The 16,446-nt window shown below is 47.0% G+C and overlaps 1 protein-coding gene across 11 annotated transcripts; it reads left to right on the top strand.

Annotated features, from left to right (window-relative positions):
• Sf1 (splicing factor 1) lies at positions 1 to 13,296 on the top strand. 11 transcript variants are annotated; one of them, XM_032891057.1, is made up of 14 exons: positions 2 to 430; positions 1,986 to 2,114; positions 4,542 to 4,617; positions 7,471 to 7,623; positions 7,826 to 7,915; positions 8,259 to 8,442; positions 8,546 to 8,661; positions 8,751 to 8,858; positions 9,667 to 9,847; positions 10,112 to 10,385; positions 10,647 to 10,706; positions 10,819 to 10,998; positions 11,763 to 11,967; positions 12,401 to 13,296. In XM_032891057.1, the coding sequence occupies exons 1-14, from the start codon at positions 400 to 402 to the stop codon at positions 12,528 to 12,530; spliced, it is 1,917 nt and encodes a 638-aa protein (XP_032746948.1). In that variant the 5' UTR covers positions 2 to 399; the 3' UTR covers positions 12,531 to 13,296. The 11 variants fall into 11 exon arrangements, with proteins under 11 accessions (XP_032746939.1, XP_032746948.1, XP_032746941.1 ...); XM_032891048.1 differs by having other exon boundaries at positions 1 to 430; positions 10,133 to 10,385; positions 11,763 to 13,296; XM_032891050.1 differs by having other exon boundaries at positions 10,652 to 10,706; positions 11,763 to 13,296.
• The last annotated feature ends 3,150 nt before the right edge of the window (positions 13,297 to 16,446 follow it).

Raw genomic sequence — 16,446 nt, 5'->3', positions numbered from 1 at the left:
TCAGAGCTCAGTCCGCGCAGTAACAAGAAGTGCGCGCTGCGACACCTCCCAGTTCACCCGGCCCCGCCGCCATTTCGTCGCCTGGCCTAACGGTTCGGCCAATCCCGACGCGTATTGAAAAGAACTAGTGCTCCGCCAATCGGAGGCCGCTGACTCCGACCTCACCTCGGGCCGGCCCAATCCAGGCCGCGGCCCCGCCGCCCCCAACCCGCCCCCGCGGCGTCCTCTCTCCTCCCTCTTTGTGCGTCTGGCGCCGCCGCCGCCCGCCGCGTGAGAGGACGGGCTCCCCGCGCTCTTCGGGAGCGTAGTCGGGTCCCCTCCCCCCAACCCGCGAAGGTTCGTGAAGGAGAAGCCGCCGCGGAGGACGAGGAACCGCTGGTGCCGGTCCCCTGGGGCGCCATGGCGACCGGAGCGAACGCCACGCCGCTGGGTAAGCTGGGCCTGCCAGGCCTTTCCCCACTTCCTGGGCCCAAAGGCAGCTTCGGGTCGAGCCTAATGGCGTTCGGGCCGCCGCCGCCGGTGGGATCGCCGGGGGTCCTAACCAGGGCCTTGTCCTTAGCGGCGGTGCTGCTGCCGCCGCCGCCCCCAGCCACCTCGTACCCGCCACAGCAGCCGCCCCCGCGCCGCCGCACTCTCAGCGAGTGTCGCCTCCGCGCCAGGACCTGCAGCCGGGCCAGCCCGGTGGCGGCGGAGGTGAGTTGAGCCGATAGAGCACGAGAGGCGTCGGGCGAACCGGACCGGCCGACGGAGGGGCACGGCACCGCGGTTGTACGCGGCAAGGACGCGCGCGCGTGCACGGGAGGCCTGGACGGACGCGCCACAGGGAACGCGCGGCCTGGTTTGGGAGGCTTCGAGTGCGCACGCGCATCATGAGGAATAGAAGGGCGGGAGGAAGCGTCCTTTGCGCAGACGCAGTGAGGAGTTCAGGCTTTGTGGCGCAATTCTGGTAGTTTTTGAAGCGGCCACCTGTTGCCCCCTGAGCTCCTGCTATGGAGGACAGGAGGGTCAGGTCCACGGAACGATGTGGTATGAGTGGTTCCTTTGATGGGTTCTAGGAGCCTGAAAGGGGAGATTAGTCCCGTGACAAGAGTATCTCCTTTCACAATGAGGCGAGTTCGGAAGGCTGCTAGTGATGTTTGAGTTCGATCATTTATTAAGGCTGTTTATCTCCTTTTGTTTTCTAGAAGGTTCTCAGAGTGACCAGCTTTCCCCGTGCTGTTTTAAAAGGCTTTTTCTCTGGGCCTGTAATCTGAGAAGTAGAAAATCTTGAGTGGTAAAATATCAGAGTTCTGATGACAAGTGTCCATTCATTGGTCAGGAAAACTGAATGCTGATCTTTCCACCTGTGAGAATAGTCATATTGGAGGACAAGATGTTTCCCACAGTAATGTGTAGCAAGAGACTTGTCTGCTCTTGGAGCTTGACTTCAATGTTTTGTGGCCCTATTTTCCATCTTTATTGTCTTTTCTGTCCTTTAAGACATTCAGAATTGATCATATGGGTTTCTGTGCATTAAGACTTAGAAGCAAGGGTATAATGGCTCATGCTTTTAATCCTAGCACTCTGGAGGTAGAGGCAGGTGAATCTCTGGTCTGCATAGTTTATGTCAGCCTGGGTTCTGTAAAGGAACTCTTGTCTCAAAAAACAACCAAACAAAAGACCCCAAGAATTGGAGATGTGCTTCAGTGGAAGAGCTCTTACCCAGCATATGTAAAGACTTTGACGTTGCCAACACCACAAAAGAAATTCACACCTTATTACATTCTTTAGTTCTTTTATGAAAAAAAGTAAATGTGAACTATTCCGTAACTTTTCTGACAGGAGGACCAAATACCTTTATAATGGCTGCTTGATTTCTCTGACCTCTGAGATTTCTTTCCTTTTTAAACTTTAGGTGATTTCTGTTTAGTCTTAATTGTGAACTGCTTGCTGGTAGTCACTCTTCTGGTTCATATTTCCACCTGATAGACTCTGTCTGTCTTTAGACTTCCCAAGTAAGAAGAGGAAGAGGAGCCGATGGAACCAAGACACAATGGAACAGAAGACAGTGATTCCAGGCATGCCTACGGTTATCCCCCCTGGCCTGACTCGGGAACAAGAAAGAGCTTATATAGGTAAATACACGTTCTGCATCCAGGTGCAATTTTCAGATTGTTACTGCTTATTCTGAGTGACAAACCTGTGGAAAGTCTGAGATTTTAGTCTTGGGAACAGGTGCGATGAGCTATGCTTTCATAACTATGTAAACTGTGATTTGCTTGGCCAGTCCTGCATTCGTAGCTTCTTGTTTGGGCTTGCTCTTAGCAGCAAGTAGGCCTTAGCTCAGCAGCCCACTTCTCAGCTGCTGTTCTTGCTCATTGATGAGGTGAATGCTATCTGCCTCTCTGTACGGGCCCCAGTGGAGAACACTGCAGGTATTGTAAACCAGTTGCTTTTTTGTAGCATGATCTCTCACCATAATGTCATAGTTCCCTTTCCCTAAAATTGTGGTTTTGTTTTTTATAGGTACAAAATAGTTTAAGCAAAAAGTGGCTCGGAAAGTATTTACAGTTCACCCATTTTGTTGAATCCAATCCTTCCCTTCAGTATCCTTTCTTGTTTGGTTTTTAGAGAGCTCTCTTAAAACAAAGGCTCTTGTAATTTACCACTAAAGGACTCTGCTGGGAAGGGTTTGCTGTTTGATTGGAAATGAAGTGGTGGTGGCAGAATTTTAAAAATTAGGTTACAGTCCACAGTAGATTAAAAGTTAAACCTCAAAATTACTTAAAATCCAAGGTCATTAATGGAAGTTTTATATATGTCCTGTCTCAAAAAGTGCACTTGATAAACATTTTCAACTAACCAAGTAAACATCCTCTTGGGGGCAGAAACCTCGTGGGTCCATGAAGCTGTGGCCTTCTCAAACAGCTTCAAGGCTAATGGGATCTAAATCTGAAGGGTCTTCATTTCCTGGTTTTTAGATTGCTGAGAATTTTGAGGCGTTGGAATTGTCTGCTTTTCACAGTACTACTAATACTACTTTTTCCTGCTGTTTACTCTCACCCAAGCCCTAGGTGCCATTAGAACCAGTATTGGATCTTGTAACCTTGTAAAATGTCCTTAGTGCTCTCACAGCCCAAGAAACACAGTCTGAGAAACAGTTAATACTTTACAACTCCTCCCTCTGGAGGCCCACTTAATGCGTCTTTAGAGACTATTTACATCTTTTATTGTAGTAGATAGAGTTACAGGCTAGCATTAAGTTTCTGAGCTTAACGTCTGATTGCAAGCCTAGAACTTTTTGGAGTATAAGAACTTGGAGAGCAGTATTGTCTCCACGGTACACTTTGTCTGGAGGTCCTTACTGTCCTCTTTACTGTTTTTCCTTTTAATCAATGTTTCAGCATGGAGATGTTGTATAGTCCTGTGAAACATACTTTAATACAGATAATTAGAATTTTTTTGTATTTATGTATTAAACCCAATTGTAGGTAAACTGCCTTTACTGCCTTCTCAGAGACCTGGGGCATGATAGAGATACAGGAGAAGCAGTAACACACCATATTGAAGAAGCTACTCTAGGTTTGCTATCCTACTGCTGTGCTATATTTTGCCTGAATTACTGGCAGCTTTTAGTGAAACCTTCATCTTTGTTTCAACCTGGGCCCACATGTATTCTTGACCCTCACTTAGCATCTGCACACATTCCTAGGACACAGTAGTTGGTCTGAAAATAAACTCAGTAGTGCACACCTTTAACCCAGTCATTGAGGCAGAGGCAGGTGATTTCTGGCTTCTAGGCTAGCCTGGTCTGCACAGTTCATTCCAGGACAACCAGGGCTGTTTTTGAGACCCAATCTGAAAAAAAGGGGGAAAAAAATCCTATAGCATGTTACTTAAGTCCAATGGGTTATGAATAAAGGTATGTGGTTTGTTCAATATTTGAGTAAAAGATGCAGGTATTAGTACATATATGGTTGTACAGAAAGTATACATGCAAATCTGTAAGGTGTTGAATTGGTTATTAAATGTTTTGCTTAAAGAGTTTTAAACTTGGTCTTACTGAAAATGATCTTTGCTCAACTGCTATTTTTGTTGTCCCATGTTAATTGAGTAATTTTGGGCTGTGTTTTTAATATTTATTTAAAAAATAGAAACTTAAGTTTTGCCCTGAGTTTGGTGGGAAGCAGGTACTGGTGATATCTTAAATGCCGTTGGATTGGGGTACCAATTGTAAGCAAGTGATGGTGGGGAAAGGGAGAGGGGAATACCTCCTGATACTGCAATTGTAAGCTGTAGTGAACAGTCTTAACTGCTAACCCCTCTTCCAACAAACTGTTTGCTTCCTTAAGTGATAACCATTTTGAAGTGGAAATTAACTGTAGATGTAAATGGACTCCTGCGCTAGGTGGTTGGGGGTTTTTGCCTCAGTGTGTCACTGATCAGTCGTCCCTTTCAAAGTCTCCGAGTTCTTCATGCTTGTTATTGAGATTTGAGATGTTTTTTGGTAACATTGTCTTTTTTCCATCCTTTTTTTTCTTTCCTAACCTGGTTTCTTCCAGTGCAACTACAGATAGAAGACCTGACTCGTAAACTGCGCACAGGAGACCTGGGCATCCCCCCTAACCCTGAGGACAGGTTGGGAAACAGTTTTAACCAGCTGACAGTAACGCTTTTACCTTTTTCTCAATATGTTTTACTGGTGGCAACATATTGTGTCAGTTCAATAAATTCCTAGTTAAGACGACTGGTATTCTGACCAGGATTTAATTAATAGAGAATGTATGCTCAGTCAACAGTTAGAAAAGTTGGAATGAAACTTAATGGGGGAATAAGTTAAAGAAAATGGATAACTGGTTTCTAATTGATAAGCATGTAGATTTTAACCTGGTAATTTGCCCACCCCTAGGGACAGTGAGAGGTGGCCATTAACCTGCCTTTTCACTGGCTGCTTTGGCTGAAAGCACAGGGGGTAGTTTTTCTCGTTGGGTATGTTATGCAGGGATTTGAGAGTATTTTTAATAACCATCACTGAATTTAAGCAGGCCAAGCTTGTTGGAGTCTTACCTGCTTATGGTTTTGAGATTGTTTTAAAATCAGGAGATTTCTAACCAACTTCCTTCATTGCCAGTTAATTTTCAGCCTTGGCCATTGCCTGCGGGTTTTGGGAAGGGAAGGCAAGCAACCAGCCCCCTAAATTATTACTTTTTCCTTTTTAAAAGGGAGTGTGGGCCTCAAACAGCTGTGGTCATGCCATTTCAGTTTACAGTTTTCTCTCACCTCTGAGAAGTTAAAATTTATGTGAGAGGAATGTTTTAAGTGGAATTTTATTGGCTAATAGGTCTTTGAACAGCTAAAGTCTGGTCATTTAATAGACAATAAGCTTCCACTGAAATCTTTCTTAGTGCATGTAGCATAGTTGAAAAGATTGCTCTGAAGGTGTTTCTGGCTTTTGTTATCCTGGTCACATGCAGTTTGACTGACCCTTACCATGAAACAAATGAACGTAATGATTTCTCCATTATTGACTTTCTTTTGCTTATTAAGTTTGTTGTATTTTTACGTATAGATTTTGGTTGGGAATTTTATATTTATTTTTTGATTTGAAGATTTTTATTTTTTAATTTTTTAAGATTGACATTATAGGTTATAGACCACAACTGTTTAGTGCCTTTTTGGCCTTTCCCCTTTAATGGTATGTCTACAGGTTACCAGGCAATTCCTCCAAAGGTTGAGTTTTTAACAAACCTTGTTTGCTTCCTGGAAAACTGGGACTAGAGTGCAGTTGATGTCTCTGATGCCTCTTCTAGGTGAAGAAGTCCGGCCAGTCTAACCTCTAGATTGCTAGCTTTTGCTTTTCACTTCCACAGTTTGGGAAGAGGTTAAATGGTTATGTAGCCTTTAAAAGGCCAGTTTGGTTCTTGTACAATTTGGTATTTAGCCAGAAACACTTGATTCTAGATAGCCATGGGGTAGATATGCTAGAAATGAGTAAAACCAGAGCAGGGTTTTTCCTCCCTGTATATGCTCAATTTTGAAAGAGGCCCTAATGCCTGATTGCTTTTGCTTTTTAAGCCCAGGTTGGAGGGAAATACATGAGTTTCTTACCTTAATAAGATGATTTCTTAAGAAGGTGTATATCAAAATTAAGCCACTTAATGCTATTTTGATGTTGCTTAACTTGCACAGTTAAAATGTTTAAAAATCTGTTGTAGATTTAAATGTGTAAGATGACAGTCTAATGAGTTGGGGACATTTGTTTGTGTTCACTATGACTGGATTGTGCTAACAGTTCATACAGATACTAGAAACGGAGGTGTCATTTAGCCGTCATTAGCCACGAACAAACCTGACCTTTTATTCCATCGTGTGTGTAACCTGGTATATGACATGGTTCCCTTTAGGCTGAAGACAGTGGGAGCAGCCGAGTTCAGTTCTTGCTCTCCAACTAGTCACAGTTCTCTCAACTAAACCAAGGGTGTAGGAATCGGGACTCTTTTCAGGATGTTTTTTAAAATAACCTGATCCACATGGTCTCTTCCCTTCTTGCAGCTGCTACTAAATTTTCATACAGAGTATCAAGCTATGTCCTTTTTGTAATCTTAACTCAGTTCTAGGAGCGTAACTTCTCTTTTTTGTTACCGCAAAAGTCTAGCTGTGGTAAACTGACCATTTTATCATTTTATCATTACTATATATATATATATATACATTTTTTTTTTAATTTTTGCTTGTAACACCAGCATTTTACTCCTTAAAAATGAGAGAAACATTTCTGCTTTCTGGACTTGTAAACTCTGGTGGAGAATTGTAGTTCCCCCTTGCTGTTGGCAGGTTCAGACCCTAGAGAAGTGTTTGACCAAGTCTGCATTTGCAGTCTCTGGAGGCTGCGTTAGCACTTTTAACGGTTTTCTCTACTCAGACTCCCCACCTCGAACAGCCAGCCAGGCCATTGAAGGAAAAGCAGAGACGAAGCCTTGCACCATTTCTCTCCATTGTGGGGCCGAAGTAGCTGCCGTAGCTTGAGTCCCAGCTGCTTTGGGGGAACGAGCTTGTGCTCACTATGTGGCAGGGGGGTACAGATGCTCTCTTCCTGATAGGCACAGTTCACCTAAACTTGGGTTTCTGTGGTTCATCAAGTTTGGTTATTACATATTTTTTCAAATGAAAGAATCATTTGGCAAGAAGCCTCCAGAGGATGATCCTGTTCTTGCCATTTGTGGTCCAGAGGTTTCTATTTAATAGACCCTTCCCTGGTCACTTAAAAGTAAAAGCATTTTCCCTTTCTCACATACACCCCAGTTTGCTTAACATTAAGTCAGATTTCATCTCCTCATTCCACACAGTCTTGAATAGCACACGTTATGGTCGGTTCCTCCGAAGAGTGTTGTTAGGATCTGAGAGGCAGAGGGGCTGGGGAGACTTGTTATAGTCCATGTGGGAACAAGGGGAGTGGGGGTCAGAGCAGTAATGGGGATCTGTCTCCCACAGGTCCCCTTCCCCTGAGCCAATCTACAACAGCGAGGGGAAGCGGCTTAATACTCGAGAATTCCGTACCCGCAAAAAGCTTGAAGAGGAGCGGCATACCCTCATTACGGAGATGGTTGCTCTCAACCCAGACTTTAAACCACCTGCAGATTACAAGTAAGCAGAGGACACATTACAGGGGCACATAGGGAGCATATGTGACCTGCTGGGACAATTCTGGTGTGTACTACTCACCTTTAGGCCCAAATTATCCTTAATTCTCACATAGTGTATATTCTTGATTAGTTTTTTTAAAAAAAAGCTTGGGTTATGTTTGCCACCTCTCAGAAATAGAGGGTGACGGTCTTTTCTTCCTTAGGCCTCCAGCAACACGTGTGAGCGATAAAGTAATGATCCCCCAAGACGAGTATCCAGAAATCAATTTTGTGGGGCTCCTAATTGGGCCCAGGTGAGTGAGTTATTAGTAAGTAGTCTATGGTACCCAAACCTTCTGGGTTTTCAGTTTTGATTGTGTTCAGGTTTTGTTGTTGAATTTCATGTCATTTGTTTTGCCTGAATTGTGCCCTAAACTTGATTCGTGTCACATACACAAGTTTTCTATAGAGGAGTAAAATCCTGAGATGTTACGGCTGACCTTAGTGTAGAACTCTGAACAAGTTCGGTCCTTGGTTGGGGAGTCCCATGCTTTGCATTTTGCAGTTTCCCACTAATGCCTACTCAGCCCAGCCTTTTTATTGAAATAGGGGTTTGCACAGGTGGTGTAACAACACAATCTTCTCTGCCTTTGATAGAGGGAACACCCTGAAGAACATTGAGAAGGAATGCAACGCCAAGATCATGATACGGGGAAAAGGATCAGTAAAAGAAGGGAAAGTTGGGCGTAAAGATGGTCAGATGTTGCCAGGAGAAGATGAACCTCTTCATGCTCTAGTCACTGCCAATACAATGGAGAATGTCAAAAAGGCAGTGGAACAGGTGTGTGGTGAACCCAGGAGGAAACCTGGGTGGTTTCTCTTGCTGGAAACCTGGGTGATGGCCCCAAGTACTTTGACATCTAACTGCTGCTGCATCTTAATAGATCAGAAACATCCTGAAGCAGGGTATTGAAACCCCAGAGGACCAGAATGACCTAAGGAAAATGCAGCTTCGAGAGTTGGCTCGCTTGAATGGCACTCTACGGGAAGATGATAACAGGTTAGTGATAAAGTTGAGACTACATAGAATCTTTTGAAGTGGGAACATGGTCTCTACGGGTGTTTTAATTGATTTCTTCACCTTAACAGGATCTTGAGACCCTGGCAGAGCTCAGAGACACGAAGCATTACCAACACGACTGTGTGTACTAAGTGTGGAGGGGCTGGTCACATTGCCTCCGATTGCAAATTTCAGAGGTGAGGCCTGGTTGTTGAAGTGGCTCTCCCGCAGCCCACTGGTATTCAGGATCTTTCTTCCTATACTGACTCATTCGTGGTTCATCTCATGCACCAGAGCAGCATCATTTGTTGATGTATCTAGGTGGTGTGAGTTAAAACTCAAGAAGACTGCAAATGTATAATGCCTCCTGGTGTTGTCTTTTGTTGTCTTGTTCAAAAACTTAACACTCTGGCTATAAATGTTTCCATTGAGTAGAATATTAATTTATCTTAACTGCTTATGTTTTAAGACTAGTGTTTTGTTTTGTTTTTGTTGTTTTTCTCCCATAAAGGCCCTTTTTAGGGGAAGATGTATACAGTTTTTAATAGCATAAATTCTCTCCTCTCAAACAGGAAAAATACTATAGTTTTATTCATTGGATGTTTTGCCTGCATGTGTATACGTACTATTTGCATGCCTAGTTCCTGTGGAGGTTAGAGGAGGACTTTAGATCTAGAGTTACAGGTGGTAGTGAGCTACCATGTGGGTCTAGGGAGTTGAACCCATATTTGTAAGAATAAGTGTTATTAACTGCTAAGTCATTTCTTCGGAACCACAGGGATAGGATTTGATAAAAGCATAAGAGATGAGGATCTTGGACAATGGCTGGTCACTGGAATCTCTAATCCAGGGGCTCTGCTGTGACTGACAGTGGTGAAAGTAGACACAGAATGGACATTGGATAACAATTTCCAGTAAAGGATAAGAAAAGGGGGGGTCACATTTTACTGAATTAGAGCTCTGTTTAGTGTTTTCTTCTCCTTTGTGTTTCTGACCCTACTTTAGGCCTGGTGACCCTCAATCAGCTCAGGATAAAGCACGGATGGATAAAGAGTATTTGTCCCTTATGGCTGAACTAGGGGAAGCTCCTGTCCCTGCATCTGTGGGCTCCACCTCTGGACCTGCCACCACACCCCTGGCCAGTGCACCAAGGCCTGCTGCTCCTGCCAGCAACCCACCACCACCGGTGAGCCCTGGGACAGTTCTCTGGTCTAGCCCCACTATTCTCTTCTGCAGAGATAAGGAGCTATGGCCAAGGGTTTAGGGTAAAGCTTAGAGGTAGATGTAGCTGGCAACATTGTTTTTCTGGGATGTCTGGCCTCTGTGGGGTCTTTCACTTTGGGAAGAAGACCCTTGTCCATGTGTTCTTGGTCCTCTGACATAGTCAGAAGAACAATGTTGCCACCAGGGGGAGCAGGCACGGACATTGACAAGAAATGCTCTCATGTAGTCTCTCATGTCTACAACTCAGAGTCGCCCACCCTGGATGAATTCTGGTCCTTCAGAGAATCGGCCCTACCATGGCATGCATGGAGGTGGTCCTGGTGGGCCTGGAGGTGGCCCCCACAGTTTCCCACACCCATTACCCAGCCTGACAGGTGGGCATGGTGGACATCCCATGCAGCACAACCCAAATGGACCACCACCACCTTGGATGCAGCCACCACCACCACCGATGAACCAGGGCCCCCACCCACCTGGGCACCATGGCCCTCCTCCAATGGGTAAGTAAGTGTCAGACCAGAAACCTTGGGGTTTGGGAGGGGAAGATAGGCTCACACCAAGTAGTTGTGAGCTGCAAACAGTTCTGATTGGATAGCCAGTATTCTGAATCTTGCTGAGGTCGAGGCTCATGGAAGATCTGTGCCAGGAGATAAATGAACTTTTAGGAGGTTAATGACTCAAAAAGTTGAGAAAGCTATTGGGGTGTTTTGCCTGGCCAGTTCAAATGTCCTGCTAAGTCCCTGCTCTTTCCTTCCATCAAGATCAGTACCTGGGAAGTACGCCTGTGGGCTCTGGGGTCTATCGCCTGCATCAAGGAAAAGGTAATGCTATTCACTTGGGAATCTCTGTCTAGGGCTGGGAGCAAATAGGGTTTCTCTAGCCTAGGACCCTGGTCTGTAAAGCTCAGGACCCTGGTCTTTTTATTGCCTGCAGGTATGATGCCGCCGCCGCCTATGGGCATGATGCCGCCGCCTCCGCCACCTCCCAGTGGGCAGCCCCCGCCTCCTCCCTCTGGTCCTCTTCCTCCATGGCAGCAGCAGCAGCAGCAGCCTCCACCACCCCCTCCACCCAGCAGCAGTATGGCTTCCAGCACCCCCTTGCCATGGCAGCAAAGTGAGTGAAATATTTTGGGCTTGTGGGGGTGGGTGGGATGTGGGCTGGGACTGAGAGGAACAAGAACCTCATAATTTCACGTGGGCTGGAGACACCTTCAGTGAGGAGACTCTGGTCTCTCAGCAAGGGCAGTGGGGTTGAAAGCCAGGCTGCCTGGCCCAAAGGAATGTCTTGGGGAGGAGAGCTGATGTTTGGTGTGGTTGTGTTTGGGAGAGATTTGGGAGGTCTGGGGAGGGGGGGAGCTTGCTATTTTAAATAGCACCAGAAGTCCAGGCTAAGCTGCTGAATGAGCTGCTGGTTTGGCCATGACTTGTGAGCAGACTTAAGAGTGGGATGGTGCATGCATGTTTTGGAGGGGGTTGTGATTGGGCCTGAGAGACTGCAGAAATAAGGGAAACGGGGCCAGTGGGGAGAGAGCAGCTGTGGGCTTGAGGTTGAATGTGCCGTTCGGTGGTGGCGGCGGCTGGGCGGAGGGATGTCAAAGCCGGTTCTTGTGTTTGGAACTTTCCCCTTGGCCCCTCCAGGGGCATTGGTGACAAAGGGCTTACTTTGTTAAGCCCAGAGACCATGAGGCTGACCCCAGGGTAGTCCTGCCCACCCCTCCACTCCCATCACCAGGACAGCCCCGCCCGCCCGCCCCCACCACCGTGCAGCATGCCAAGCAAGGAGCAGGCGCCCCTCATCCCCCCTGTCCCAAGGCAGCAGCCGCAGAGAGCCGCGGTGTACCCCCGCGCGTGTGACCTTGGGCTTCTTTACTACCCCAGATACGACGACTACCACCACGAGCGCTGGCACAGGGTCCATCCCGCCATGGCAACAGCAGCAGGCGGCTGCCGCAGCTTCTCCAGGAACCCCTCAGATGCAAGGCAACCCCACTATGGTGCCCCTGCCCCCCGGGGTCCAGCCGCCTCTGCCGCCCGGGGCCCCTCCCCCTCCGCCGCCTCCGCCACCTGGTTCCGCCGGCATGATGTATGCCCCACCCCCTCCTCCTCCGCCTCCCATGGACCCTTCTAACTTTGTCACCATGATGGGCATGGGGGTGGCGGGCATGCCGCCCTTCGGGATGCCTCCAGCTCCCCCACCGCCTCCACCACAGAACTAGACTTGTTTTTTTTTTAAGAAAATATATATTATATACATAGAGAGTTGGTCTCGTTTAAACACACGCCGAACCTCACCATATGGAGCCAGACATTGGGATGCACGCATGTGATTGTGTGTGCACGCATGTGTGTGTGTGCACGCACTGGGCTGGGCCAAGTGACTGGACTCGCTTGGGAAACGGGCAAGTGGTAGTAGGGGCGCCAGCTTGGGCTCTCCTGGCGCCCTGTAGCATCGAGTGTCTTCTTTGTCTTCTCTCCTCACCCAACTCCCTTTGCCTCTCCCCAAACCGGGCCGCCAGGATCCCTCCCCGCAGCAGCGATGGCCCGAGCCATGAGAGTGAGGACTTTCCGCGCCCATTGGTGACCCTTCCAGGCAGACAGCCTCAACAGCGCCCCTGGTGGACAGGATGGTTCGGCAAAGCAGCCTGAGTTATTTTTGTGGACGGAATCGGAACACGCTGGCTCCATATCGTGAAATTTTTATTAATTTTTATCTTTTTCCTTTGTTATTTCCTTATCTTTTCCTTTCTTCAGACTCCGTCCAAGGAGATGCTCTCCCCGATCTTCTGCTGCAGATAGGATCCTTCCCCTTGTCTCCATTCCTTTCCTCCCAAGGGGAGAGGGGCAAATGGTTTAGGCACAGGCTTTGGCTAGTAATGTCAGGCGTGGTGGTGGTGGCGGCGGGGTCCTATGGTTCTAATTTGTTGAAGGGCCTCAACCACACTCAAAGAAGGGTGGTTTATCTTTGACATCTTAAAGAGTCTTGATAATCCTGACATTGCTAACGGGTAATCCGGCAGTGGGATTCATTCATATCTTCCTGCACTCCTGCCAGCAGTACATGGCACAGCCCAAGCCACCCTAGGCCAGCCTGGAGTCTTTTCCATGCTCTGATCACCTAAGCTGCCTCAGAACTCATTTGCTTCTCTCCTTCCTGGAAAGCTTCCCTTTATGTTTTATTTTGACCCCAGATGTCCAGATGTTTTGCAGTGTCTGGGGCTTGTGCCCCTTGTTCTTCGTTCTGCTTCTTTGCCCCTTCCCTCTACATGGAGTGATTATGTTGACAATAATGTGTAATGCGCGTTCTTTTCACTGGTTTATCTACAGAAATTTCTCTGGGCCTTTTTTCTGTGTTTGATTCAACACTGCACTAAGCGGGGAATGTTCCAATTAATAAAAGAGCAGTGTGGTTTTCCGGGTCTGTTTCTTTTCTTTTAAAACCTTTTCCCAACCAGCAGCACAAGCTCCTTCTACCTACCTTGTTTTAACACCTGGCCCCAGCTCCTCCCACTTGTGTGTGAATGGCTTCAGCTCCTCACTTTTTCTAGTTTCTAGAAACTTTTTAGTTGACAGAATTGAGAAGCAGGCTCATTCCACATCTCAGAGGCCTTTGTCATTTTGACGGCCTTTCCATGGGGCTCTGACCCCCATATTTGATTGAGCTCTAGTTATAATTTGTGTCTACTAGCTGTGGCCTGACTTAAGGACCTGGACCTGGGGAGGCATCAACACTAAAAGGTCAGGCTAACTAATCCTGCTTGTCAGGCAAAGAGCTGCTAAAATTAAAACTGCCAAGTGGCTTTTTTCTTTCTCTGCTGGTGGCTCTCAGCCTGCCAGCACTGCAGGCCTAGGGAGTGGTGGGGACGAAACATGCCCTTGTGGTAAGTGGGCACCTCTACAAAGGGTCTTTCTTCTGCAATTATATTTAGGGTAGTAGTACGCAGGTGGCACCAGAATTGCCCCTTCTGTCTTTTTAAGAGCCACATCTTTGGGCAGTCTGGTTGGTCCGGTACCTTGCCTGTAGTTTAATACTGTCCACCCTTAGGTTTCCTAACCAAGTCCTGAACTAGAGGTTTTTTTCTTTTGGGGGCAGGGCCCGGCTACCCTCTTTGACCTTGGCTTTACCTCATTGCTTCACTCACAATCTTGGTTTCCCTGGTGGGCTCATTGGGCGGTTAATTAGCTCTTTGAAGCTCTGGAAGCGGCAAAGTGGCGCTGTGTGGGTTTTAGAAGTAAAATCAATAAATGACTTAACCATGGCTCAGCCATCCTCTGGTCTTACCCCCTCCCTGTGCAGTGTGCTCTTACGGCCCCTCATCCTGCTGTGCCCGTCTTTGTTACAGTTTCCAAGAAGGCCCAGCTACAAGAAGCGCCTGTGCATAGGGTCAATATTTAGTAGGAAGTACCCATCTGGCCTGTGGCATCTTAGGAAACAGTCCTATTACATTAGGGTTCTGCTTCACTAGATGCCAGTTTTTGATGCTGGCAGCACTATCCCTACACCCTCATACTTTGGCAAGGGACATGCCAGGTAGAAACAGCATGAAGTCTGTTTATTTCTGAGGCTAAGACAAGTGCTTTGCAGAAACTCAACATTGGTTCAGGTAGGAAGGCCAGGTTTCTAATTAGAAACTTAGACCTAACTCCAACTTAGTCTGGGTTGGATGTATTTTCAGGGTTCTAGGAAATGAACTCATGTCCCTGAGTAAAAGTAAGAGATAGGAAGGTTGAAAGACAGGTATGCTGTCTTTTATGCTGAGAGAGGGTGTGTAGAACAAAGGGGAACCCTGCTATGGAGATTGTAGGAAGTCCCTGGGTGGAGTTTGGGGCAAGCATGTGTAACCCTTAGACTTGGCAGGGCTGTCCAGCCTTTGTCTTTGTAACATGATGTGGTCTTCTGCAAGTGTGTTGGGTCATATTTACAGCTCTCTTGCTGTTGGTTGCAGATTGGACGGGGGGAGGGGGGTGGAGAGATAACTCAGCCCTTAGGGGTGATTTTCCAGAGGTCAGTTCCCAGTATTGTGCCTCACAGGGCAGGGGGCTGGGTTGATAGAGGGAGGAGCAGAAACAAGCCTGAGGACCTGTGCTGGAGAACATAAGGTAGGATGGGGTATGTTGATGGGCAAAGTGTTTAGGAGGAGTAGAGCTAATACAAGTGGAGTTTATGTTGCCATAAGTGGAGTGTGAGTTGGTAATATGGGTAACAAGATATGGTTGGTGACTGAAGAAACCTGAGCTCTGGCCACCTTGGCCCCTCCAGGGGACAGTACAGGCCAGGCTAGCTTTAGAATGAGGTGCAGTAGAAGAAAAGGCTGGAAACCAAGAAATGAAGAGCTGAATGGTGGCACTTGGGAAGCAGAGGCAGGCTGATCTACAGAGCAAGTTCCAGAACATCCAAGGCTACACAGAAACCCTGTCTCAAAAACAATGGTGATAAGACTGTTCAAACATTGTCAAGTATTAAGGCCTGTGTTTGATTCTCAGAATCTAAGTGCTAGGTGTAAGGCTGGGTGTAGGAGTGAGTGCACCCTTTAATTCTAGCACTTAAGGCAGAATCGGGTGAATCTTTGAGGCCAGGTTGAAGTTTTAGGCCAACCCAGGCTATGATGTGAAATCCACTGTCTTAGGGTTTCTGTTACTGCACAAACATCATGACCAAGAAGCAAGTTGAGGAGGAAGGTTTATTCAGCTTCTACTTCAACGTTACTGATAAACACCAAAGGAACTCAAGCAGGTCAGGAAGCAGGAGCTGATACAGAGGCCGTGGTGGGATGTTACTGGCTTGCTCAGCTTGCTCTCTTATAGAACCTAAGACTACCAGCCTAGGGATGGCACCACCCACAACAGGCTGGGCTCTCCCCACTTGATCACTAGTGAGAAAATGCCTTAGAGCTGGGTCTCGGGCATTTCCTCAACTGAGGCTCCTTTCTCTGATAACTCCAGCAGTTTGTCAGGTTGACACAAAAACAACCAGTACAGCCAACAAATATATATACATGGTCTGTACAAATTAACAAGCTTTTATGAAAGTTGCCACAAAATTGAGTGGGCATGGATATGAGATGAGAATAAAGCAAATCCTATACTCAAGTGGGATAGCAGTGCTGGGTAGGTACTAATACTCAAGTGGGATAGCAGTGCTGGGTAGGTAGGAGACATGAGGATTCCTGCAGCTCGCTAGCCTGATGGTGTGTAGTTAGTTCAGGTCAGCCAGAACTACATAGTGGAATCTGCCCCAAATCACTGTCATGGCCAGGCAATGGTGGTGCACACCCTTAATCCCAGCACTCTGGGCAGATTTCAAGAGCCTGTGTGAAATTGGCACATGCAGAATAGATGAAGTTTGTTGATCACTATCCTAACTCCAGTTTCAGTGAGTCCAGGAATGGGATGGAAAGTGACACACCAGGATACTTCATCTCTAGCATGTACACAGAGTCAGGGAGGCCCTAAAACAGCAAAGGCTGGAAGGGAAGAGGAAGCCTGTCTTTCACTAGAAGGGATCAACAGTGGCAGCTGTGGACTCCTGCAACAGACAAAAGTCTCATGGAAGTAATTAGCCCCT

This window comes from Rattus rattus, chromosome 2 (assembly GCF_011064425.1).
Source record: "Rattus rattus isolate New Zealand chromosome 2, Rrattus_CSIRO_v1, whole genome shotgun sequence".
NCBI classification, from domain to species: domain Eukaryota; kingdom Metazoa; phylum Chordata; class Mammalia; order Rodentia; family Muridae; genus Rattus; species Rattus rattus.
This window is presented reverse-complemented; position numbering and strand designations above follow the sequence as displayed.